This window comes from Hyperolius riggenbachi, chromosome 7, assembly GCF_040937935.1.
Source record: "Hyperolius riggenbachi isolate aHypRig1 chromosome 7, aHypRig1.pri, whole genome shotgun sequence".
Taxonomy (NCBI): domain Eukaryota; kingdom Metazoa; phylum Chordata; class Amphibia; order Anura; family Hyperoliidae; genus Hyperolius; species Hyperolius riggenbachi.
In genome coordinates, this window is record NC_090652.1 from 285,847,298 (window position 1) to 285,874,817 (window position 27,520).

Below are 27,520 nucleotides of genomic sequence, written 5' to 3' on the forward strand. Positions count from 1 at the left end.
GAAAAGAATATGGAGGCTGCCATCTTTATTCCTTTACAAGCAATGCCAGTTGCCAGGTAACAAGCATGCAGCCGGTGGAGTCAGGCTAGATGCAAAGCATGTGATCTGCTGCTCATTGTGGGCCAGAGACTTATAGTATTAGAGGCAGAGTGTTGGCACAGAAGTCAGGCAACTGGCATTGTTTATTAGAGAATGAAGATGGCAGCCTCCATATTGCCCTAAATCCAGGTTCCCTTTAACCCCTTCCCTTCCCGGTCATTTTCACAGTTCAGCTCAGCTCTGATTACTTTGGCAATACCTTTATCAATAATTATCACAACTAAATGCTCTATATATTGTTTTATTTTTCAGGACAAATTAGGCTTTTTGTGGCTGATATTTGTTTTTAGTAATTACCTTATTTTCTATGCATTTTAAAAGGAAAATAAGGAAAAAAGTTAAAAAAATACCCAATTTATCCACTTTCATACATTGTAGCTTGATTGTAAATAGTTCTATTCTACCTTTAGGCTACTTTCACACCAAGACGTTGCGTTTTAGGCAAAGTTATGGTCGCATAACATGCCCCTAACGCAACGCATGGTGGTGTTGAAGTTGGACCTCAGCTTGAGCCGCGTTATGCAGCTCTCAAACCAGCCGCTCCAGGATAGTGATGGGAAGTCCGGATCTTTTTAAGGATTCGGATCATTTGAATTGGATCATTGAAAAGATCCGGATCTTTGAACCGAATCATTTGAATCATTTTACTAGGGAAGCAGACTGGGGGTGAAATGACTAGCCGGACAGGACTTTCCCTGCACTGTACATTCTGTATGTTCCTGTTTCCTCCAGACAGACATCCACTGTGAACCGAATCTTTCATTGTGATGATCCGGATTTGATTCGACTCACAAAAAAGATCCGGATCTAATGAACGATTTGTTCATGATCCGGACAACACTAGGAGTCCCACCACGAGTCACCACAGTGCAGTGAATATTAATTAGCCATGTGGCTAGTCACTGAGCATGTGCAAACAATCTAACGCAGCTGTACAGGGGTGTAACGTACAGCATGCTGCACTTTTATTTAACGTGCAGCGTTATACCCTAACAACAACGTGTGCACTGTGAACAGCACATTGATTTTACAGTGTTGTAAGTCAGGCTGCCTTACTGGCTGCTGTAACGTGGGACTTTAACGTCCCACTGTGAAACCAGCCTAAACCCACACATCTTATTTGTCTATCCCTCCAGTTTATTTAAACAGTTCATTTGTTTTGATAATGTATTAGATGCAACAATTAAGTAATGTATACAATCTGCTACTGTCCCTGCAATGTGTATTTTACACTTGTTCACTAATTAACTCTGCCATTAAATTCCCTGGGGGGAATAGAGGGGTTTGCGGTCGTTCTTTTCAGTTCTATAGAGTTTGTATCAGCTCAGAGATAAATAAACAGTGTTATCTAAGATTTTGTAGGGAGGAGGTTGCAGAGACTTATATTCACGTTATAGGGACAGGAAGTGGTTAAGAAGTGTGGAGACATTCGTCGGAGGCCTGCTGACAAAACCACAGGGTTCTGATCTTTGACAGCCATTGCTGACTTCTCAATTTGTGTAATCAATGTCAGGATATCAGTTCATAAAGGTTTTAGTCTCTCTGGAAACAATGACACAGGGAACCTGTTGCTTAGGCAATGAGCAACAGCAAGTGAAGCACTTTTAACCCTTTAGCAGCTTCAAAAGAGCTATCTCTTGTGAGAGAAGTGCCCTGCTTTTGACCTCAGTTGGCAGAACTCGTTGTGCTGTAAATTATTGGAATGCTTTGATCTCTCCTTGCTAACAAAAAAAACAGAAACTGAAAGAAGAGGTCCTCTGTTATTGTCTCACACTGCCCTCTAGTGACAACTGCCAATACATACACATTACAGCAGTACTAATTAATTAGTAGCAAGCAAATATCACAAATAAGAAAGAAAAAGTGTGCTAAAATAAATTGGCGTGGAACACTTGCAAGCCTCTAAATAAATAGGCTGCTAAAGGGTTAAAACATAATGCAGGAAGTGATCTCATGGGTGTAAACAGGGTGGCATAGCACATTCCAGACACTAGATGGCACAGAAACATGTAAAGGTTCTAGAAGGGAAGACAGTTCTTTAGAAAGAGTCCAGAGCTGGTGGGTTGCTATGGGCATGACTTTGTGTTGCTCGGCAGGATCACACTTTATCCTGTGGGTGACGCTGTGGGTCTTAATGGTGTACAGATGCAACAGCGAAGTGATTTGTTCTGTGTCTATATAGAAGTTAGAAGGGGTGATGGTGCCAGGAAAGGAGTGGCTTCAGTGGGAAGGGTTAAAGAGGGGAACAATGGACTCGGAGACAGAGAATGATGCTTTAAGTTCTGTCATGCTTGGGCATTATCATTAAGTGATCTTAAAGAGAACCTGAACTGAAAATAAAAAGTCAAAATCACCATACATAGGTCATACTTCCCTCCTGTGTAGTCTACTCCTCAATATCTACCTCCTCTCCTGCATCCCATGTGTCCACTGTGATTAATAGAATTCTCCGTCCTCCATTTTAAAAATGGCCATTACCCCATAAAAGCTTCCTGGTCATCGCAGTGTTAAACTGTAATATCACCTACTTGAGCCATAGGGAAACATGGACATTACCATGCACATTCAGTTGTAACTGACAGCTGCTGATCTATAACTGACAGCAACTAGTATATTTCAGTTCTGACAAAATATTGTCAGAACTGCAAGGGATCACTGTAAGAAGAAAATGGTGAGCTTCTTAGAGGAATTGACGGTGAGGTTAGCATGCAATATTCATTTGCAGCTACATCATGTGTTACATGACGTAGCATGCGTTTAAATAATTTTACTCGCTTCAGGTTCTCTTTAAGGGGACACATGTACACATGCCACATCAGTGTTTCTCAAACCTGTCCTTGTGACTCCCCAATGGGGCATGTTTTGCAGGCAACCTCACCTATGCACAGGTGAGGTAATTAGTGTCTCAGCTAGGTGGATTGCATGTAGCTGAAACACTAATTACCCTATCTGTGCATAGGTGAGGCTGCCTGGAAAACATGCACTGTTGCAGAGTCATGAGGACAGGTCTGAGAAACACTGTGCTAGATTATCATCAGAGATGGCCCTGACCAGCCGCCTCAACTGAGTACAGTCTAGCATGTGTAGGAGACTTTGCTCTATTTTGCTTATACTGATAATAAACACGTTTGTGTGTGCTGAAACAATTTGGAAAAAGTATACTTCCTTATCACTGTGCAGTGGCGTAGCACAAGGGGTTGCAGAGGTAGAAGCTTTGGGCCAAAGGGCCCCGAGGGGACCTCCCCCAACCACAGTATTAGCTCTTTATCGGTCTTGTACTGATAATAATCACTTTTATAGATGCTTTGAATAATAATAATCATTAACAAACTGTTCCCTAGCCCCTTTTTGCACCTCTAACACTGTGTTGTCCTTGATTGGTTTTAGTGTGTCATATAAGTTATGTATATAGCACTTGGGGGGCCCCCCGTGTAAAACTTGCACTGGGGCCCAAAGCTTCTTAACTACGCTACTGTCCCTGTGCATATTATTTTAGCACTTCAGCAGTGTGGGGTACTGTGAGTGATGAGTTATCTCTATACACATGCTCCCCCCCCAACTGTCCCAAATCTGTCCCGATTTGTGGGGGCTATCCCCGTATGACCCCCCCAAGTCCCGGGCAGCAGTGGGCAGAGAGGGTGAAAAAAATGATTGAGGCGCCAGCCACACCGAAGTGGGATGCGGGATGCCGGCATTACATTTATACCTCCAGACTCCATATCCCTCTCCCTTCAGGGGTCCTTTAACCCATTAGCAGCTTAACCTTCCTGGCGGTAACCCCGCCGTGCTGCCCCCCACCCTCAGACCCCTTGGCAGCGCTGAGGGGTGGATCGAGACTCCCAATGATGTCACGACGTCGATGATGTCATCCCGCCTGTCGCCATGGTGACGGGGGAAGCTCTCAAGGAAATCCCGTTCTTTGAATGGGATTTCCTGATCGCAGATCACCGGAGGTGGTCAAAGCAGGTGGGGGGATGCCGCTGCACAGCGGCTATCATGTAGCGAGCCCTAGGCTCGCTACATGGTTTAAAAAAATAAATGAATTAAAAAAAAACTGCTGTGCTGCCCCCTGGTGGTTTTTAATAGACTGCCAGGAGGGTGAAAGGACACCTGAGGCAAAAATAGATGTAATGAAATAAACGATTGTATCTATCTTCCTTCTCCTAAAAATGGCCTTTTAAAGATATTCCAGTTTTATTTTATGTTTAAATCTACTTTTTAAGTTTTATTGTTTTTGCTCAATGACACATTCACTTTTCTTATCGGTGAGGCTTACACTGTAGTCACTTCCTGTCTGAGTCAGGACTGAGTCAACTACATACCTGATATTTAACTCTTTCAGGCAGAGAAAGAAAAAAAATGGAACACAGCATAGCTATTTGTGTGCTAGGCACTGTACTTACACATGTCTATCTCATCATGTCACATGTGACCTCAAGTATCCTTTAAACACCTTAGCGGTATGGACGAGCTCAGCTCGTCCATTACCGCCAGAGGGTGCCGCTCAGGCCCTGCTGGGCCGATTTGGATCAAATAAAGAGCAGCACACGCAGCCGGCACTTTGCCAGCCGCGTGTGCTGCCCGATCACCGCCGCTCTGCGGCGATCCACCGCGAGCAGCGGCGAAAGAGGGTCCCCCCAGCCGCTGACGTCCATGACGGCTGACGTCCATGACGTCACTCCGCTCGTCGCCATGGAGACAGGAGAAGCCAAACACAGAAGGCTGCTCATTGCGGCCTTCCGTGTTACTTTTGGCCGCCGGAGGCGATCAGAAGAACGCCTCCGGAGCGCCATCTAGTGGGCTTTCATGCAGCCAACTTTCAGTTGGCTGCATGAAATAGTTTTTTTTTTATTTACAAAAAACCCTCATGCAGCCGCCCTGGCGATCTTAATAGAATGCCAGGGTGGTTAAATAGAGTTATCTCATTTGAGATAAGTGCACTGCTTTTGATCTGAGGCTGCAGATCTTGTGCTGTAAATTCTTGGAATGCTTTGATATCTCTCTACTAGCAGAAAACATAGAAAGCAGAAGTCCTCCATTATTTTCTCACACTGCCACCTAGTGACAAGTGGCCATAAATCCAAATTACAGCAGTACTAAATAGCAGGGAAAATAAGAAATACAAATGTGCTAAAATAATTAGGCCTGGAGCACTTGCAAGCCTCTAAATAAATTGGCTGCTAAAGGGTTAATGTATACAGAGCTAACACAATTACCAGTGTTTTGCATTGTTGATCGGAGCTTTCTTTTATTCACAATGTAGTAGAAGTACATTTATATGTTACAGAATATGAAAAGGATCTGAGATGTCTGTTATATGATTAGCGTTGGCTCAGGGGGCTGATTTATTTGAAAAAAAGTGCTACGAGGGTAGTTAGTCATTTGCTTTAACAGTGTCAGAGCAAGATTTTCTTGTTTGTTCTCATTGCCCGATTGTCACTTGGCTGTCTTGAATGACAAGCGGTGGGGGAGTGTTTACCATTGGTTAACCCCCCTCTGTAAACAAAACCGGGGATTTCCGTGACACTTTGACAGAAACAATAGCATTACCACGCTATGTTATAGGCAGAAAGGAATAAGATGAAATCTCCAAATTAATTTTTCTTTTGCTTCTGTTAGCTGCTCCATCCTCCGCTGCTCGCATACCAAGCAGCCCCGCAGCGCAGCAAACGCTGCTGCTAAGTCTCTGGGGGATCCCAGCCAGATATTTGCACTGCATAAGTAAATGTTAGCATTGCCTTGTTTATGTGAACTAACAGTTTTGCAAATATGTGAGCCTATGGGGGAGAGGGGCGGTGGAAAGAATATGGTGGCTGTCACACACCAAAAAAAATGATCGCCCAAGGCTGACCTGTCACCATGATGGCACTTTGACATTCTTGATGATGCCACGCTCTATATCAGATTAAAATATTTACATGGGGTAGCGTTAGATCATTTCGTATGCGTGGGGAATGATTAAACAGTGTCTGTTTTTCTTCCGCAGCTGCAGTAACGGGAAGCTGGCCTCTAGCTGTCAGCTGTGTGACGGCTACTGCTATAATGGGGGCACGTGTCAGCTGGACCCAGAGACCAACATTCCAGTCTGCGTGTGAGTATCACTTCTGACAATGCACCTCCCGGTAATACACAAAAAGCTGTGTGCCTCTAAATATAAAGCAGGGCCTTCCTTTCATGATTCAGTCTTCAGCATCTTCGTGTGTCACCTGTCACTGCGAACGCTGAACATCATCGTGGGATGCTATCTAGATTCCACTTATGTGCAAAAGTTTCCAACAAGTAAATTGCTGAACCTTTGTGACTGTTAAAGCGGGATTACGCTCAAAATTATATGTTTGCCCTAATGCATTAAACACGGTAAACATTGAATATGAAACACTATAAGACTCCTCTGATGTCAACTCAATGCCTATTTAGAACCCACTGAATCTAACTGAAATCAGTGCTGTCTGCAGAAAAAATAATTAGACTGGCGCCTAATTAAGTTATTAGTAATCAAGTAAAGGAGAGAAAGTTATCTTCCCCCTCCCCCCAGGATACATCAGGATCTTTTCTGCCTTGTTTACATAGTTGTTATACCTCATGCACATGCCTTACTTAAGTCGGCTGAGGCGGCCAACAATGTCTGTCTCAGCTGACAATCATGACACACGATGCTGACAATCATGGCACACAATGCCCAACCCACAAGCAATCCACTAGATGGATCTACTCACCCGCAGCGATGCCAATCCCCTGCTGATCACATTGTTCAGGACCCTCCCCCGCCCACCACATGACATTAGACATATGCCGCTCATCATCCCTCCACCATTCCCCCGCTCGCACATAGCAACACAGCATGTCATCAGCTTCACAGCTGACACACGTCTGTGCAGCCCATGCCAGCAATGTCGCTCAAGGTGATCAGCGTCTGATCCCCGACTGGCCATATCAATTGGCAGTGTGTACGAGCCCTTACACTTCAAAAACATAATGCTGATAATGCTGGCCAGCGACATAAATCTTATCAATTGGTAGCTAATTGAGGTAAAATGTTCTTCACCCTCCCAGTACCTTGAAAAATAGTCAGATGGCTTTAGATGTTCATTTTATGCTGTGTTCAATGCTTTAGACCAGTGGTTCCCAACCCTGTCCTCAAGGCCCACCAACAGTGCATGTTTTGTGGAAATCCACAGAGCTCTGCTGAGACACTAATTACCTCACCTGTGAATGTTTGTGGTTTTCTGCAAAACATGCACTGTTGGTGGGCCTTGAGGACAGGGTTGGGGAACTCTGCTTTAGACCATTTGTGTATAATACCACTTGGCTCAACTGAACCCAAAAAGAAACAAGGTTAATCTTGATAGCAATCTAAGAGAGTAGAAACAAAGTACAGAAGCCAAGGGCCACATTTTCTTGGGAAGCCGATATAGATTGCTTCTTCTCCTCTCTAGATTGAGCAACTGGTGAGGTCAGTCAGGTTTGACTATGAGACTAGAATTGGTCAGCAAGACGCTATAAATTCAAGCTTGCAAGCAGATTTAAAGTGAATGGGAACCGCATTTTAAAAAATGAGACAGATACTTACCCAAGGAGAGGGAAGGCTCTGGGTCGTATAGAGCCTTCCCGCTCCTCTCCTGGTCCCCTCGTTCCAGTGCTGGCTCGCCCGGTAGCAGTATTTGACTAAATTAGTCAATTACTGCTTTACCCAGCATAAGGAGGCTTCAGAAGTCTTCAGGGAGCCCGAGTGCTCCTGAAGAAGGGCGGCCCTGTACGGCACCTGCGTAAGCACACTCTCTTGCACGCTCACGGCTGTGCAGTATGGAGCCGAACGTCTTGGGAGGACACGGCTCCCGAAGTCTTCAAAATACACTTTCGGCGGGGGATTGAAACGGGGAGGAGCCAGCACAGGATAGAGAGCACCGAGAGAGGAGACAGAAGGCTCTATACGACCCAGAGCCTTCCCTCTCCTTAGGTAAGTATTTGCTTCACTTTTTTTAAAATGCGGTTCCCATTCACTTTAATACAAAATTATATGCAGCTTGGAATCAGTACAATGAAATGCACTTCCTGTCAGATTTGAGTGGCTCATTTCCAAGTGGTGTAAAATGTTTATGCACGCTGAAAATTATCAGTATGTCATTGACCATCCCTAAATGAAATGCACAAATTAGGAAGAACATGAAAGCCTGACTGTATTAATCAGGATCCATTCATGTCACTACATGAGGAGGTGGGACTTTCATAATATACAGGAAGTAGGCGGTGATCATTTGTAAGACCTCAGCATTACTAACGGAAAATAACAAGAAGGGGAGGTCTTCTTAAAGGACACCCGAGGTGAAAATAAACTGATAAAATAAATGATTGTATCTATCTTCCTTCTCCTAAAAATGACTTTTTAAGATATTCCACAGTTTTATTTTATGTTTAAATCTACTTTTTAAGTTTTAACTGCTTATTGTTTGTCATGACACATTCATTGAAGTATGCCAGAGCTAAAATGTATGAACTATTGACTCTTTATCTCTTTCCTGCTTTTAGAAGCCATTTTCTGCTAGGAAAGTGTTTTATATTTGGGATTTCTTATTACTGAGGGTCACACTGTAGTCGCTCCCTGTCTGAGTCAGGACTGAGTCAGCCGCTTACATACCTGATATTTAACTCTTTCAGGCAGAGAAAGAAAAAAAGGAACACAGCATAGTTATTTGTGTGCTAGGCACTGTACATACACAAGTCTATCTCATCACGTCACATGTCACCTCGGGTATCCTTTAAGCCTCTTTTGATAGGAGAAAAACTATGCAATGGGGTTTTCCATTTGAAAACTTCAGTTCCACCGTCATTATTTAGAATTTTTACTAATCATCATGGCTGCTTTCAGAATACGCTTTGCTCAATTTTGGGTTAGTTGTGTTGAAAGGTTTTTGTAACACGTGGTACACACTTCCAGCTTTCACTGGCCAGTTTGACCACTTCCATGTAATATAAGAGCGTACCTACACAATCTGTTCATAGTAACCAATCTATTGGCCCTCGTCCTAGACTGAAGGTGGTGAAATTTGCCAGGCCTTGGCCAATTAAGATTAGATGTGTGTAACTATGTATTCTAATGCATAATACAATAATTTGCCAATGTTACCACCTCCATTTAGTATGAGGGCCTACAAATTACCATGAACAGCTTGTGTAGGTAAACTCTCATACTACAATGAGGTGAAATTGACTTTATGTACCAGTGTTAAAGGACCACTCCAGCAAAAAAAAAAATAAAAAAAAATCTGACAGAACAGACAGGTTTTGGACTAGTCCATCTTCTCATGGGGGATTCTCTTTGTTTTCAAAGGCATTTCCTGAATAAAAGTCTAAGGGCCCATTTCCATTACATGCGATGCGGCTACATAGCCGCATTGCACAGCGGGTGTTCTGATCCCAATGCACGACAATGGGACAGTTTCCATTGCGTGTGGAGCGATCTAGGAATCAGCAGCATGCTGTGCAAGAATCTTCATGCTGCAAATTCTTTCTCAGCCGTATCCGCACGCTGTCTCCTCCATACATTTCTATATCTCCCGATGTGGAAGTGCCGCAAACAGCAGCGGAAGTGATGCAATGCAGCGAGGTAGCCGCATTTTCATCACTATTAGGGCGATTGCGATTTAGCAAGTCCTAATTTTTTCCCGCAATTGCGATCGTGATTTTGCTATGCAATTCACTGCATAGCAAAATTGCGGTAAAAAATCACTCCGAGGCATGATCGCGTTTTAGTAAATATCGACTTACGGTAGTGGTAAATACCTACCGCGATTCCTATGTAATTTAGCAAACCCTAGCGATTTAAAAATCGCTACCAATTTGTGATTTTGCGATTCAACCTCGCAAATGCACACAATGGAAAAGGGCCCTTTCAATGGAAAAGGACCCTTACTGCCAAATAGTGTTCATGGGAGTAGAAAGGCTGACTGGTATCTTACAGTTTTAGAAGTTAAACTGACATTCAGAAAATCTTAAAAAAAATAAAATAAAATAAAACTGAGAATCCTCCATGAGGAGATGGACTAGTCCAAACCTGTTGATTCTGTCTGATTTTAACACTTACTTTTTTTCACTGGAGTGGTACTTTAAATCCACTTTGGTATAAAATGCTATTGAATATGCTGTTGATGGACAGATCTTCTTTTGTAATACATTGTTATTGAAAATATTTCAGTTCAGCCTGCAGCCAGCTATGGTTTTGTAGACCTGCTGCAATTTACTGCCTGCAGCCCGAGACAGAACAGCTCCAATGTCTCCTTCCTGCATCCTAATTTTTACATAGAATTTTACGGTGAAAGTTAGAAATGTTGCAGTTAGTATTATCCAGCTAGCCTTATTTTAGGATCCCAAATGTCTGTTCACAGCCTATATTGCAGTTACACAAAGTTTAGTTCCCTATCAGGGTACCTGAACTCCCAGCTAAGATATACAAAAGAAATGGGTGAGCTACTGTAGAATTGTTTGCTTTATGTTCAGATGTTCTGGAGAGAATAATGGGAGTGAGGAAAATCCCCTCCCCACCCTAAACTGGCAAAAACAGTAGTGGCTAACAAGCACTTAAAGCAGATCTCAGAACTTCTCTCTGCTCTAAAACATACACAACAGCATGATAACCTTTAAACAAAAACATGTATTTGTCACAGCTGATACAAATCCTAAAATACATTTGCACTGTTTCTACTTCCTGATTCATGGAAGCAGACATATTGTTTACAGCCAGTGCTTTCAAATGGGCTTATATGCTTATCTGCCATAGGCAGTCATGTGACACAGGGGAGAATCAAATTACAATTTGTGATGAGACACAAATGAGGGAAAATTAAACAGGCTAAACTCTCTAAATACATTCGGGGTGCGTTTTCCTTCTTTCCTGAGCAAGAGTTCAGGTCCACTTTAAGTGCGCTGCTCACTCATGTGAAAGAGCCCTTAAAGTACTCCTGAACCGATAGTGACCTGTGTGAAAAAAAAAAGCCCCAGATCATAACCCACGTTATGCGAGATCATACCTAAAGGACAGTGTTCCACTTGCTGTCTTTTCAGTCCCGTTAGCTCTTCCACTCTGCCGCAGTGTCCACTCATAAACCCTGGCATTGTTTACAGAGATGGTGCTGACCCAGAAGTACTTCCTGGTCAGCTCCATTGCTGGGAAAATGCCAGGGCTTACGAGTGGACATTGCAGCGGAATGGAAGAGCTGATGGGACTGAAAAATGCGTGGGTGAGCTGTGATCTGGACCTTTTATTTTTTACACCAGTAATTCCGGAATGAATCGGTGGCCAGGGGCGGTACAAGTGGGCAGAATCAGGGGCGTGAAAGGGGTGTTCCTAGGGCCAACAGAGAAAGATAACTGCCACTTTCTCCCTACCCATATTCTACGTTCATGCCAGTCAAAGATTTCAAGACTACTCCTCACGGTTTAGGGCCCCTAAAATGCCAGGGCAGTGTAGGAACCCCACAAGTGACCCCATTTTAGAAAGAAGACACCACAAGGTATTCTGTTAGGTGTATGGTGAGTTCATAGAAGATTTTGTTTTGTCACAAGTTAGCGGAAATTGACACTTTGTGAAAAAAAAACAATACAAATCAATTTCCGCTTACTTGTGACAAATAATAAAATCTTCTATGAACTCGTCATAAACCTAACAGAATACCTTGGCGTGTCTTCTTTCTAAAATGGGGTCACTTGTGGGGTTCCAACTTCCTATACTGCCCTGGCATTTTAGGGGCCCAAAACCGTGAGTAGTCTGGAAACCAAATGTCTCAAAATGACTGTTCAGGGGTATAAGCATTTGCAAATTTTGATGACAGGGCGTCTGAGGGGGCGAATTTTGTGGAACCAGTCATAAGCAGGGTGGCTTCTTACATGACAGGTTCTATTGGGCCTGATCTGATGGATAGGAGTGTTAGGGAGGGGGGGGGGGGTGACAGGAGGTGATTGATGGGTGTCTCGGGATGGTTAGAGGGGAAAATAGATGCAATCAATGCACTGGGGAGGTGATCGGAAAGGGGTCTGAAGGGGATCTGAGGGTTTGGCCGAGTGATCAGGGCAAATTAGGGCCTGATCTGATGGGTAGGTGTGCGAGGGGGTGACAGGTGGTGACAGGAGGTGATTGATGGGTGTCTCACGGTGTGATTAGAGGGGGGAGTAGATGTAAGCAATGCACTGGCGAGGTGATCAGGTCTGGGGTCTAAGGGCGTTCTGAGGGTGTGGGCGGGTGATTGGGTGCAGTGGCAGGTGGTGACAGGGGGTGATTGATGGGTGATCAGTGGGTGATTAGATGGCAGAACAGATGTAAACAATGCACTTTGGAGGTGATCTGAGGGTAGGTCTGCGGGCAATCTGATGGTGTGGGAGGGTGATCAGATGCCCGTAACAGGCAGGTTAGGGTCTGATCTGATAAGTGGCAGTGACAGGTGGTGATTGACGGGTAAATGACGGGTGATTGACAGGTGATTACAGGGGAGGATAGATGTATACAGTACACAGGGGGGGGGGGGGGGTTGCGGATGATCTGAGAATATGGGGGGGTGATCAGGAGCCCCCAGGGGGCAGTTTAGGGACTAATGAAAAAATAGCACTGACAGATACTGACAGGGAGTGATTGATGGGTGATTAGGGGGGTGATTGGGTACAAACAGGGGTCTCGGGTGGGCAGGGGGAGGGGGGGTGTCTGAGGGGTGCTGTGGGTGATCAGAGAGAAGGGGGGGAGATCAGTGTGCTTGGGTGCTTACCTTCGTGGCTGCAGCCTGCCCTGGTGGTCCCTCGATCACTGGGACCACCAAAACAGGAGGCAGCCTGTATAATACGCTTTGTATACATTACAAAGCATATTATGAACTTTGTAGCGGCGATCTGGGAGCCAGTAACCTGCCGGCGCCTCCGAACGGCCGACGGGTTACAGCGCGAGGGGGGCGGAGCCTGATGCCAGGGGCTCATCGCGTCACGAATGACGCGATCGCCGCACAGCCACGCCTGCTGCCGCCACCGCCGATGGGCGTATTGTGGTTGTTTGGGCCCAGCCCTTGCCACCGCCCATCGGCTTAAGGCGGTCGGCAAGTGGTTAAGTATCCTTCCTGTCCAAAAGGAAAATGGAGGGACACAACAATGAGCCACAACTAGCATAGTTCAGACCCTCCTCATTCAACCCTACCACAAGAAAATAAAAACTGGGTAAAATTTAAGTTGAGGTATTTACTGACAGGGTTACCAAATCAAGCAACTACCATGTAGGATTTTCATACCATCCTCAACTTTCAACAGAGTGACTCGCAAAAACTGTAAAAAGGAAGAATGGCTCTTCTTGTGTATCTCCTACAGGAGGAGGTGGATGGTAAAGGGTCTTCAGGGGTCCAATGGAATGGATACAAGCAACAAATAACACCGATTACTAGGCGTCCATTTAGAATAAAACAATGAATCCATGTAACGGAAGGTGACTCGCCTCCTCATAACCGAATGACTATGACAAGGAATGTGACTGAAGATATTAGTAGACCATATTTGTAACGAGCACAAATAGTCTAGCAATGCATTCAGCCACATACGTGGGAATAACCATTTATTTCTCAGGAGGAGAGTCATTCTCCTCCATATGATTTTATTCCAGACAGGCACGTCTCAATCACGGTTATCCACTTTCCATTGCAGAGAATATGATGTTCTGCTGAGGACCAAGAATTGCTGGAGAGCGGCCACCCTCAAAGAACATGAAAGATCATTTTATAGACATATCTATATACTCACTTAGTGGGTATAGATACAAATTTTTCCCATCAGAACCTCAACCTTAGTCACATTTTTGTTGCTTTGCTGCACAAAACAAAGAGAAACACAAACAAAAATATAGATATTTTCCAGCTGTGTAGGCTGCATTGTGCAAGTAAAGATGGGAGGGGGGGGGGGAGATGTGTGCATATTTCAGGCAGCAATCCAACAAAATGTGAAAATTCTGAAGGGGGTGATTATTTTCGAAGCAGGTTGTTTCAGCGCTTGGCTCCAGGTGCCGAAACAGGGCGCCGCTATAGCACTAGTGCTAGTGCTATACTACAAACCCCACACAAGGGGCTGCTACGACTCAGAAGGGGAATTGTATTTAACGCCACCAGTGATATGAGCAGCACCAGGGTAAGCAATCATTCAGCTCGCTCTGCATCCAGCTCACCACCGGCATATATATCCACGTATGCAATTATCTTCTATACCCACTGTAGCTGTAAACCGTGCAAGTTCCAAACCGGGAGGAACAAATAACAAGCCTACCTTGAACCCTCTGTATACCTCTTTTTCAGGGGTATAACTACACTATTCCGCCCCCCCCCTCCCCCCAGAGATTGGTTGGCCAGCCCCCCTCCCATTCAACCAATCACAAAGCTGCATGGTGATTGGCTGTACAGCGCTTGGTACATCTCCCAAATTATTTTGCACTGATTTTAAATGTATGTGGTGTTGGGGGCTTGAGAGGTACTATTTTGTTATTACTTGGGGAGACATTTACAACACATTTCAAAGCAGTCATGGTAAAACTGGTTTAACCTACAGCTGAATTTGCATGAAAACATGGACTACTTCTGGTTTAAAAATAAGGAAATTTAATAGCATTTAGAACGGCATAGCTAGAGATGAGATAATTACGATTTCGCAAAATTTCGCGTAATTAGTGTAATTACGATTATGGCCGTAAGTACATAATCGTAATGAAGAAGGATTTCGCGTAATTTTTGCATTACAGTGGGTATTACGAAATTAATGCGTATGGCCATGCTCCCAAGCGGAAAAGTTGACGCATGGATCAATGTTAGGTAGCCGCCAACTTTAAGGGTTAATAGCAAAGCCCCCTTAAATGCTAAGAGCCTCAAATTTGGAGAATATATTAAGGAGATCAGGAGGAATAAGAGGAAATTTTTTTTTTCAAAAAGACCTTATAGTTTTTGAGAAAATCGATGTTAAAGTTTCAAAGTAAAAATGTATACATTTAAAAACCCGCCGACTTTAACGGTTAATAGCAAAGCCTGCTTAAAGTTTAGGAACACCAAATTCCTACGGTATATTAAGGGGATCAGTGGGAATAAGAGGAAAAACATTTTTTTCAAAAAGACCTTATAGTTTTTGAGAAAATCGATTTTTAAGTTTCAAGGGCAAAAATGTCTTTTAAATGCGGAAAATGTCAGTTTTTTTGCACAGGTAACAATAGTGTATTATTTTCATAGATTCCCCCAAGTGGGAAGAGTTTTACTTACTTCGTTCTGAGTGTGGGAAATATAAAAAAAAACGACGTGGGGTCCCCCCTCCCAGACCTCTTTAACCCCTTGTCCCCCATGCAGGCTGGGATAGCCAGAATGCGGAGCACCGGCCGCGTGGGGCTCTGCACCCTGACTATACCAGCCCACATGGTCCATGGATTGGGGGGTCTCGGAAGGGGAGGGGCAGCCAAGCTTTCCTGTACTCCTCCGAGCCCTTGTCCAATCCAAGGACAAGGTGCTCTTCTCCACCTCTTTTTCCTTCTATTCCCACTGATCCCCTTAATATACCCTAGGAATTTGGTGTTCCTAAACTTTAAGCAGGCTTTGCTATTAACCGTTAAAGTCGGCGGGTTTTTAAATGTATACATTTTTACTTTGAAACTTTAACATCGATTTTCTCAAAAACTATAAGGTCTTTTTGAAAAAAAAATTTTCCTCTTATTCCTCCTGATCTCCTTAATATATTCTCCAAATTTGAGGCTCTTAGCATTTAAGGGGGCTTTGCTATTAACCCTTAAAGTCGGCGGCTTTTTTATATTTTACGGAGCGTTACGGTTTAACGCAAAATTACGGTAGCGTTTAATGCGAAATTACGGCATGAACGAAACGCGAAATTACGCATTGAAAATTACGCTTACGGTATTTTCAATTACGATTTTAATGGCAATTACGCTACCGTAATTTCGCATCGTAATCGCAAATTTTGCATGCGTAATTATAGTAATGCGAAATTACGAAAATTTTGGCTCAACTCTAGGCATAGCAATAGGGGATGCAGAGGTTGTGACTACACCGGGGTTCCTGGACCAGAAAAGCCCCCCAAGCCCCTCCTTCAACCACTGTATTAATTAATAAGGATGCGCAGGTGATTGCAAAATTGAGTGTTTCTGCAAGCAGGCTGCATTACTTTACCCTCATTGCCACCGCGCTCCTCACCCCTCTCCATCCTCCTGATACTTCCTCCTTCTGATTGTGAATGAGGAAGTATCAGGAGGATGGAGAGTGGCAACCACGGTAAAATAACCCCTTTTGCTGCATCCCAATTGCACTAATTCTCCAACTAAATTTTCTGTTCACCCACTCATTCTTAAAAGGAGAAAACTTAGGCAACAAAGTGATTTGAATAAGGGCCTATATGTGCTTCAAATAGAGCTTATTGTCAGACTGTTCCTCTTCCCTGATCAAAGCTCTCTATCATTGTGACTATCCATGGTAGGTTTTGGGTCTTCATCATCAATTGTTATCTATAGAGTGCTTGGGCCCCACTAGAAAACGTGTACTGGAGCGCATATTTTTTTAACTATGCCACCTGGGGCATAAATAAAAATCATGGGGCTTCCCAGCAACCCCCCAACGTTCACACTGTTCCCCTTGCCTACACCTGGTGGCCATCACAGCCTGGAGGCCCGTCTTGCAGTGGTCATAAAACATTTGTGGACATCATAATCTACACACCAATACAAAGTATGGCAACAAAAACACCAGATCAGAAGGAAGAAACCCCCTTATAAGAGGGAGTAAAGTGGTGTTTAGGACCCTGTTACAGCTCTGAGTCCCCTGAGCTTCCCTCTAGTTACACCCCTGTAGACCACTATACTGTGTTATTGACTTTGTTCACACAGCTGCCACAGCATGAAAATATGGACTTAAACCACTTTTTGTTCTAAACCAGGAATGTTTTGCAATGTTTAGTGCAGTGAGTATGTGAACTGACCAAATATGTCAAAGTGATCCTTGTTTCGGGTTATCCCTGCGCTGTCCTGGACAAACGCCCACTAATTACTTGTACAATGTGCCATGCTGAGAAGGGACATCTCATTCTCGATGACAGTTAGTGCGGATCTACATGCTGGCTGCTCTGGCCACTTTGTCTGCACAATGCTAACTAAAAGCAGAACATCATGTGCTCGTGGCAATCAGCGTGTACACTTTGTAGAAGGTGCCAGGGTTGAGAGAAATCTTACAGCATATATTCCAAATTAACTCTTCTCACTCTGATACTGATTTAGTATCTTCAGATAAAATAATAAACAGCTATTTGTAAGCTAACTGTGAAAGTGTCTGTGTGAATAGGCCTCAAAAAAGGCTTCCAATATTCCCATGTAACAGACGTCTACCTGAAGCAAAAAAAAAAAAAAAGATATAATTAATTGTATGTGTAGTATGGATAATGAAAGGTGGGGGGAAAGGCTGCGCATCCCTAAACACATGCTGCAATTGAATGGTTAATCGCACAGGCATACACCACCTCTACCAGACTGAAAAATGCATGCCCTGCATCCAAGACAAGTGCTAACATTTATTAAACTAGGAGGAACTTTAGCTTCCAATATGGTTTGCATGCAAAGTATATTATACTAGACACTTGCGCCACGGTGAGGCAGACCTCCGGGCAAGTGACCTAACCTAAATTTAAAACCTTGGGAGCAGCTAAGCAAAACAAATGTGTAACTTACATTTGGTAGAAGAGCGAGTTTCCTGTTTGCATGATAAGTAGTAGCAGATTTGCATATGATTTGCATCTGAGTTGAATGCGAAGTGTGCAGAAAATCTATTTAGGTGCTACACACTGAGCTGGTGGTCATTTCAGACGCAGCCTTAGTGGTATGTGCTGGCGTTCTCCTCGCTGTAGTATGGATAATGAATAGAACATTAATAGCAAAGCAAAGTCTCATTTTTATAGCTTTTTTTAATAGCATTGCATGATTCTGTCATATTTGCAATTCACAAACTACACTGTAATTTAAACTATAAAACAGAGTAGGGCTAATGACCATTTGAACTTTCCTGCTGTAAAACCTTATCTCAAGCTCTCTCTCACTGTTTCCTGATTGTTTAAATGCTTCAGAAAACAGGACTGAATTTCACCCAAGTTGGGTTGGAAAACTCAGAGAAGCTCTTTTGCATAGATAACTGAAGTTTCTTCACTGTTCATGTACTGTAAACATTATGAGACTCTTATTGGCTGCTAATGTTCTTCTTCGCTGTACTATACTACACATACAGTTCATTATCTCATAAGTTTACTTTCGCTTCAGGTTTGCTTTAAACAATGACCGTAATGCTCGGCGTCCATTCAAATGAGTAGACAGACATTAGTACCGGCTTTTACTGTCGTTTGAGCAAAGGCCCCATTTGATCAATTGTCCACTGTCTTTTTTCATCCTGAATGCTACATTTAGTGTACAGCAAGGGTCTCAAACTCAATTTACCTGAGGGGCCGCCAGAGGCAAAGTCAGGATGAGGCTGGGCCGCATAAGGAATTTCACAACCGCGGCGCATCGCCGCCTCTGCCCGCCCCTCTCACTCTTCCTTCACAGAGAGGGGCGGCGATAGGCAGCAATCCGTGTGGCGTGGTCAGGAGGGGAAGAGCTGAAGCTGAAGGCTCTGCCCCTTCCAGGAAATGCCGGCGGATTGCCCCCCCCCCCCCCCCCCCCGGGCAATTTAGGGGCTCTGCAGCCCTTGTTTAGCGGCAGGGATGCGGCGGATTACTTGGGAGCACTGAAGCGAACTATAAGGAAGCTTTTGGCGGTGAGGGCCACAAAATATTGTATCGCGGGCCACGAGTTTGAGACCCCTGGTGTAGAGGATCCGCTAACCACACTTCCGTGTCCTCCTGTGGGGTAAAAACAAAAGCAACGCCTTTGCCAAACAACGAGAAGTGTCATCCCCATAGATGTGTAAGACTTCTCCTCTCTGTAGAATGAATTTTAATAAAGCCAGCTGTAGGGGTGGGAAGGTGCAAGAAGTGTCCCCCCCCCCTACCCCCCTAGTTTGTACAAACAAACAATGAGACAAACAGAGGAGAGTTCTGAACAACTTTAAAACTAGGGATTGTCAATGAGATGCAAATAATTCCAAATTGATGCAAGATTATGCAGATGTATGTAGCTTGAAAATGGACTAATCAAATTCTCCCAAAGTGGAATTTGATTGGTTCATTTTCAAGCTGCATACATTTGCATAGTCCTTTATCACCCCGGAATTATTTCCATCTCTTATTGGACTTTATATACATAAACAAACACACACATTCACTTGTTCCAAGGGGTAAAGGCAACCTATTTTTTTTTTTACTTTACCAGTGTAGCTGTAATTTACAGGAGGTATTATAATCTGATGGACCAGGACCTCTTGCTGAAAATCTTTGCATTAGTTTAGTTCCTCATGGGGGATTCTCAGCATTTCTTTTAAATGGGTTCAAATCCATTTCCTGGAAAGGACTTATACAAAGATGCCAGGTGGACTACTCACTTGCAGATTATACTGCCAGTTGCACTGTGCCAGTGTCATTTAAAGAGAAACTCCAACCAATAATTGAACTTTATCCCAATCAGTAGCTGATACCCCCTTTTACATGAGAAATATATTGCTTTTCACAAACAGACCATCAGGGGGCGCTGTATGACTGATTTTGTGCTGAAACCCCTCACACAAGAAGCTCTGGGACCGCAATACTTTTGGCAGTTTGTTACAATGTAACAATGTTCACAGACAGGAATTAGCTGTTTACAGCTGTCTCCAACAGCCAAAACAGCTAGCAGCAGCTACATAACCTGCCCACAGTAAAAATGTCCCCATGTAATAAATGTCAGAATGTAAATCTGGGAGAGGAAAGATTTTACAATGAGCAAACACTGACTAAATCATTTATACATAATTATTGTAAATTATTTTCACTGGAGTTCCTCTTTAAGGGGTGTTTTTGAAAATGAATGCGATCCTCATACTCCCCCATAAGGAGATGGACTAGTCCAAAACTGGTCATTGAGAGAATTTAGAAGATTATATGAATCCCTAGTTTTCGTGACAATTATGTAAGAAGTAAGAAAAAAAAGTATAGTTCATTACCTCTGTGACAAATGTCCTTGGTTTATGTAAGTATGTCTATGGAGTTTTACAAAAAAAACACATTAAAAAAATCATAGTGCTCCTTTAAATCAAAACCCATTTGATCATTCAAGGGGAGTTACTAAACTCCTACTAAACCACTTACGGGAATGTTTAAAGAGACACTTCAACCCAGGATTTAACTTCATCCCAATCTGTAGCCAATAGTCCCTTTCCCACAAGAAATCTTTACCTTTTCCTGAATATATCATCAGGGGGGGTCTGTGTGGCTGATATTGTCGTAAAGCCCCTCCCACAGTGTGATGTCATGGACTTGACAGTTACCCGCCTGTGAACCTCATTGCATTGTGGGAAATAACAGTTGTCTCCAACTGCCAAGGAAGCAGTATCTCCCTCTGTGCATAGAACTTTCAGTGAACGAACATTCCGGCAGGACTAAAGAGGTTGCCACCTGTGATTAATTCAAAAAGTATACCAAGGAGAGAAAAGATTTTACATTAGGCAAACACTGACTCATTTATAATTGTAACACAAATAAGCAATTTTATTAAATAGGAACTTAAAGGGACACTGAAGTGGAAAAAAAAAGTATGATATAATGAATTGATTGTGTAGTACGGATAATTACTAGAACATTAGTAGCAAAGAAAATACTCTCATATTTTATTAGACTTGTGTGTCTGCTCCATCCTAATGTTTTATTTCTTAGCTGTACTACACATATAACTCATTATATATCTTTTTTTTCACTTCAGTGTTTCTTTAAGCGAAAAGTAGAAAAATATAAATCTATACATTGCAAAATGAGAAGTTAAAACACAAGAGTTCAAGAAATTATTGCTATTTGCCATGTAAATTGTTCATATTGTTTGATCCACCATCAGCCTTCACATTATCTTTACTACTGGCAGACATAAAAAAAAACAGACAACACCAACTGCCATTATCCATATCCACACCCCCTAACAAAGCGATAGGCTAAAAAGTTGTGTTTTCATAGATATACATATACACAGAGGGTGTACCGGTTGCTTGGCAGCTGGAAAGAGCTGTTATTTCCCACAATGCAACAAGGCTCCCACAGTGTGATGTCAGGACCATGGTCATGACATCACACTTTGGGAGGGGTTTCATCACAGTATCAGCCGTACAGACCCCCTGATGATCTATTCAAGAAAAAGTAAACATTTATCATATGAAAAGAGGTTACCGCTACCGATTGGGATGAAGTTCAAATCTTGGTTACAGTTCCTTTTTATTTTCACTACTGTTTCTCTTTAGATTACTAGAGATTCCTCCTACTCCCGGTTCCTGAAAAGAGAGTTCACATTTTACCAATACTATAATTTTTTTTATTTTTTTTTCTATAAATGACAATATTTTTCCAAGATAAGAGGAAAGATAAGCCTATAAAAAATGTTTTGTAGAGGTTCCTGTTCTCGCCTAAATAGAAAAGTAAGCAGAACAGAGGTGGAGAGGTTAATTGCCTTTTTCCCATTTAGCCTCTGTTCCAAGTAAGGCCAGTGAGGTGAGAGAATGTTAACCATGTTAGAGCTATACTTATCTCATTAAATGTATCGCCATCGACCAAGGACCTCTCAGTCATTCTTGTCAGCAGAGATGGCGATGAAATAAAAGCCAAATGTATAGAGGGGGGAGAAAAAACAACTTACGGTAAACAAAAGATTGAGCCAAAGGCATTTGAAAGGTGTTGAGTAAATTTATTACCGTCACCATCTGGCATTCAATCACTCACCCCTGATTCTTTGAGACTATTGTGAAATGTGACCTAGAAAACTGCTACTGCACTTTTTGCACTTTTAAAAGAGGCATTTATTGGTTTGTTAACAGTAAAACAATTTTAAAAGAAACTGGTAAAACTATTTTAAAATAAAAACCGGTATACTAAAATTACACTCTGAAGTCAAATAAATGCAAAAGAAAAAAACTGAAAAAAATTATATTATATATATATATATATATATATATATATATATATATATATATATATATATATATATATATATATATATATATATACACACACACACACACACACACGTACACACACACGCACGTACACACACGTACACACACACACACGTACACACACACACGCACACACACACATATATATATACATACATATACATATACATTTATACACACACACACACACAGTGGGATGCAAAAGTTTGGGCAACCCTTGTTAATCGTCATTATTTTCCTGTATAAATCGTTGATTGTTATGATAGAAAATGTCAGTTACATATATCATATAGGAGACACGCACAGTGATATTTGGGAAGTGAAATAAAGTTTATTGGATTTACAGAAAGTGTGCAATAATTGGTTAAATAAAATTAGTCAGCTGCATAAATTTGGGCACCACAAAAAATAAATTAAATCAATATTTAGTAGATCCTCCTTTTGCAGAAATTACAGCATCTAAACGCTTCCTGTAGGTTCCAATGAGAGTCTGGATTCTGGTTGAAGGTATTTTGGACCATTCCTCTTTACAAAACATCTCTAGTTCATTCATTTGTGATGGCTTCCGAGCATGGGCCGCTCTCTTTAACTCACACCACAGATTTTCAATTATATTCAGGTCTGGGGACTGAGATGGCCATTCCAGAATGTTGTACTTGTTCCTCTTCATAAATGCCTTAGTGGATTTTGAGCAGTGTTAATGGTCGTTGTCTTGTTAAAAGATCCAACCCTGGCGCAGCTTCAGCTTTGTCACTTATTCCTGGACATTGGTCTCCAGAATCTGCTGATACTGAGTGGAATCCATGTGTCCCTCAACTTTGACAAGATTCCCAGTCCTTCACTGGCCACACAGCCCCACAGCATGATGGACCCACCACCATATTTTACTGTAGATAGTGGTTGTTTTTCTTGGAATGCTGTGTTATTTTTCCTCCATGCATAACACCCCTTGTTATGCCCAAATTACTCAATTTTAGTTTCATCAGTCCACAGCACCTTATTCTACAATGAAGCTGGCTTGTCCAAATGTGCTTTAGCATACCTCAAGCAGCTCTGTTTGTGCTGTGGGCGGATAAAAAGCTTCCTCTGCATCACTCTCGCATACAGCATCTCCTTGTGTAAAGTGCGCTGAATGGTTGAAAGATGCACAGTGACTCCATCTGCAGCAAGATGATGTTGTAGGTCTTTGGTGGTGGGCTGTGGGTTGACTCTGACTTTTCTTACCATTCGTCGCTTCTGTCTATCCGAGATTTTTCTTGATCTGCCACTTCAAGCCCTAACTTGAACTGAGCCTGTGGACAGCTGAAAACTCTGAAACAGTTTTCAGTATCCTTCCCATAAACCATGATGGTGAACAATCTCTGTCTTGAGGTCATTTGAGAGTTGTTTTGAGACCCCCATGTTGTTACTCTACAGAGAAAATTAAAAGAAGAGGGCAACTTACAATTGACCCCGCCCCCTTAAATACTCTTTCTCATAATTGGATTCACCTGTGTATTTAGATCAGGGGTCAGTGAGCTTACCAAGCCAATTTTAGTTCCAATAATTAGTTCTAGAGGTTTTGGAATCAATAAAATTACAACAGTGCCCAAATGTATGCACCTGCCTAATTTTATTTAAACAATTATTGTGCAGTTTCTGTAAATCCGAAAAACTTCATTTCACTTCTCAAATATCGTGTGTGTGTGTGTGTGTGCGTGCATGCGTGCGTGCGTGCGTGCGGGCATGTAATTTGATTTATTAGGGTTAATACTAAAAATAAACACTACCTACATTTGTTATATATTTCATGTTTGCCTGGAGCACCACCTACTGGTGGGAGTGAAAAAAAGCTTTGAAGTAAAACAGTTTCTTCTTGTAGTCAACAAGTTTCTAACGTTACAGTAGCCTTGCCCATTAACGTAGCTGCTATAGACGGGAGAGTTCTACAATATATTATGGAGATGGAGTATTCATATCCTTACTACACAGCAGTAAAGCAAGAGCTAAATTTTAAAGTAGAATGAGTACTACATTAATTTTATCATGATACATGTTACTTCATGGTCACTTTGAGCCTTTATATGAGTATAGCTGTGACTCGATAGAGGATACACCTCTTTGGAAAAAACAGCAATGTGTGTTTCTTAACATAAAGCAAACTGATCTGTTCTGATCTGTATTAATTATAGGGTTTTTAACCAGTTCACCTCACAAGCTATATTACCATTACCACCAAGAGCCATTTTCAACTTTCAGCTCTCCTCCCATTCATTTGGCCATAACTTTATAACTGTTCATCACCTTAATCGTGTTACTTTCACCACAAATTGGGCTTTTTGTGGGTGATACTTTTTTCATTTATTACTTTATTTTCTATGTATTGTAAAAAGAAAACTAGGGAAAAAAATGAACTGGAGAATATAATATTTCTCCAATTCCATCCCCTATAGTTTAAAAAATAAACAATGCTTCTAAAAAAACACACACACATTTTATTTCCCAATTTGTCCTGGCTATAACCACATTTAAATTATGTTCCATATAAAATGTTACATGGCAAAATATAATTTGGAAAGAAAGGTGGATTTTTTTCTGTTTTAGGTTTTGTTGTACCCTATTAATAATTACAAGCCCCAAGCCCTTATTTGCTAAATAACAGTAATACACCCTCATGACTTACATAGTAAAAAAAAACAACAACAAAAAAACCTGAGTCTTTAAGGTAACTATTTATGTATTTATTTTAAAAAAAGTCCCTTTTTTTTTTTTTTACAAGTGCTTCTGCTTAATAACTTGGAGAGGGGGGTAATAACTATAATAATTTTTTTCAAAGATTATTTTAATTTTTGGCCACAATATGGTGCTTTACACTATCCTGAGTTACTAGGAAGTGTTTGATCTTTTTTTACACTATTTTTACTTCATTTTTATAATTGAACATGGCTCCTAATTGGAGTCATGTTTATTTATTCCCAGGCACTTCGATTGGCTCAGGGAACACATGTTCTCCTTCACCAATCCCCAACGTGTAAATCCTGATGTGAACACCCATACCCGCCGCTAACTGACAGGACGTACTAGTACAACCTGTTTGAGTTATTAAGGCTCAGTCTGGACGAATGGGTACGTCCAGGTTGAGTTAAGTGATTAACGATCCTTTTAGATTTCCTACAAGCAGACATTAAAATAGCCGCTTCAGAGACTTCCTGACAACACTATGACTAGTGAGTTTGTTTGGAAGAATTACCTGCAGTAATTGGCAGAGTTGCAATGCTTTCAGTTATGTGCAGCTAATTACTCATGGGGGAATATAGAAGTTTCCTATGTTTTACTTGGTAGGACATACTTTAGAGAAAGCATGTACTTATCTCATTTTTTAGGAAAAAATGCTATTTAAGCTTACACGCTCTTTAGGACATGCACAGCCGGCTGCAAGCTAAAATGGAAAAGTCATTTTTAATAGCAGTATATCACAAAATGATGAGTATTTATATATTCCATAGCAATAGCATTCTTTTAAACAAAAGTGGACTAACTAAAAAGGACACCCATTTTAGTCTCCTATGCATACAGATTACCTAATGATCATTAAATTGGGCAGTATATTGCTTCCAAGCATTTTATTTGCTGCTTTACTTTGTACATAACATAGAGAATTGCATGCTTTCTCATGCAGAGGGTTTATTCCTCTTCTCAGAATTCAGCCTATTGTCAATGTTCTGACCAGTTAGCCACAAACAAGACATTTGATTGGCCGCTATGTAACAGCCACTTGGATGTCTTATCTCCATAATCCTTAAAGAGAAACTCCGACCAAGAATTGAACTTTATCCCAATCAGTAGCTGATACCCCCTTTTACATGACAAATCTATTGCATTTCACAAACAGACCATCAGGGGACGCTGTATGACTGACTTTGTGATGAAACCCCTCCCACAAGAAACTCTGGTACCGCGGTACTCTGGGCAAACTGCCACAATGTAACACTGTTCACAGACAGGAAATGGCTGTTTACAGCTGTCTCTAACAGCCAAAACAGCTAGGAGCAGCTACATAACCTGCCCACAGTAAAAATGTCACCATGTAATAAATTTCAGAATGTAAATCGGGGAGAGGAAAGATTTTACAATGAGCAAACACTGACTAAATCATTTATACATAATTATTGTAAAAATGAAGCACTTTTTTTATTACATTATTTTCCCTGGAGTTCCTCTTTAAGTATTTTTAAGCGTGTTAACTATGGTGTGACTACAAATACACTTGAAAGGGAGTCCCAGGGAAACACTGTTTTTTTTTTTTTTTATTGAGACTGCATTTGATTTGTATATTCTGCATTACTTTTAACTGTTTTTACAATTCAGAGGAAAGAGAGGAAAGAGATACTATATTTGTCTCTGGAAACAATGTACAAATGTTCATACTAGTTGTATTCTAGTGTACTAAATAATCTAAGCAATAGCTAAACAGTGGGAACTGTGAGTTAAAGAAGTAGTTCAGGTTTTTTTATTGCTTTTTTTTCTTCACAATGTAGTCTAAAAGGCCACGTCCACCCAAAACCAACCCCTAAATTTAGTAAGAATTTTGTCAGATTTAGTCATGTCCAATGGCCCCAGTATATAGAACCCATCAAATTTGACACACCTTACATAGCTATGCTTTGAATAATGCCAAAGTGTTTAGGGTATTGGAGCTTTTCATAAGGAGAAATAAGAAGTATACAGTAAGAACAAGATTTTTTTTTAAAAAAAGCAACTTTATATTCAGTTAGGGGAATTGCCATGGGAATGTTTTAGAGGTTACAGAAACCATCCTTAAACCAAGTAAATACATTGAAGGGTACTTGCCATTTAGTAGAAATGAAATAAAAAAAAAATAAAGGGAATATATAGTGAATATATCGGGAATAAAAGTCAAAGGAAATAAAAAGTGATTAAACATTTAAAGGGAATATTTATTTATTGATTTATTTATTATTTATTTATAGTATTTATAAAGCGCCAACATATTACGCAGCGCTGAAGATATAGTGATTAAATAAAAAATCTAGATTTATTGGTACACTCAAATAATTCAAAGGAATGTCTATGTATGAACTATTACCCATAAGTGTTTTTTATTAAATACAAAAAAATTAATAATTTTATAGCTGTGTAATAGAGGTGATCAATAAGATGCTAATAATTCAAGTTTGCATGAAAATAACATGTAAATCACATGCAGCATGGAACTGGGCATTTTTAAATAGTTTGAAAATCTGATTGGCCAAATGTTAAGCCACATATCATTTACATAAAATGTTCAAACAAGCTGGAAGACTTAAGCTAAGGACACACAAGCA

The 27,520-nt window shown here is 41.5% G+C and overlaps 1 protein-coding gene across 6 annotated transcripts in view; it reads left to right on the forward strand.

Annotated features, from left to right (window-relative positions):
* LRP1B (LDL receptor related protein 1B) overlaps nt 1–27,520 on the forward strand; it is a 2,031,260-nt gene that overhangs the window by 1,972,604 nt on the left and 31,136 nt on the right. For all 6 annotated transcript variants that reach the window (XM_068245873.1, XM_068245875.1, XM_068245874.1 and 3 more), the window contains one exon: nt 6,086–6,190. In XM_068245873.1, coding sequence (XP_068101974.1) covers nt 6,086–6,190 — 105 coding nt within the window. The remainder of the gene's footprint in view (nt 1–6,085; nt 6,191–27,520) is intronic.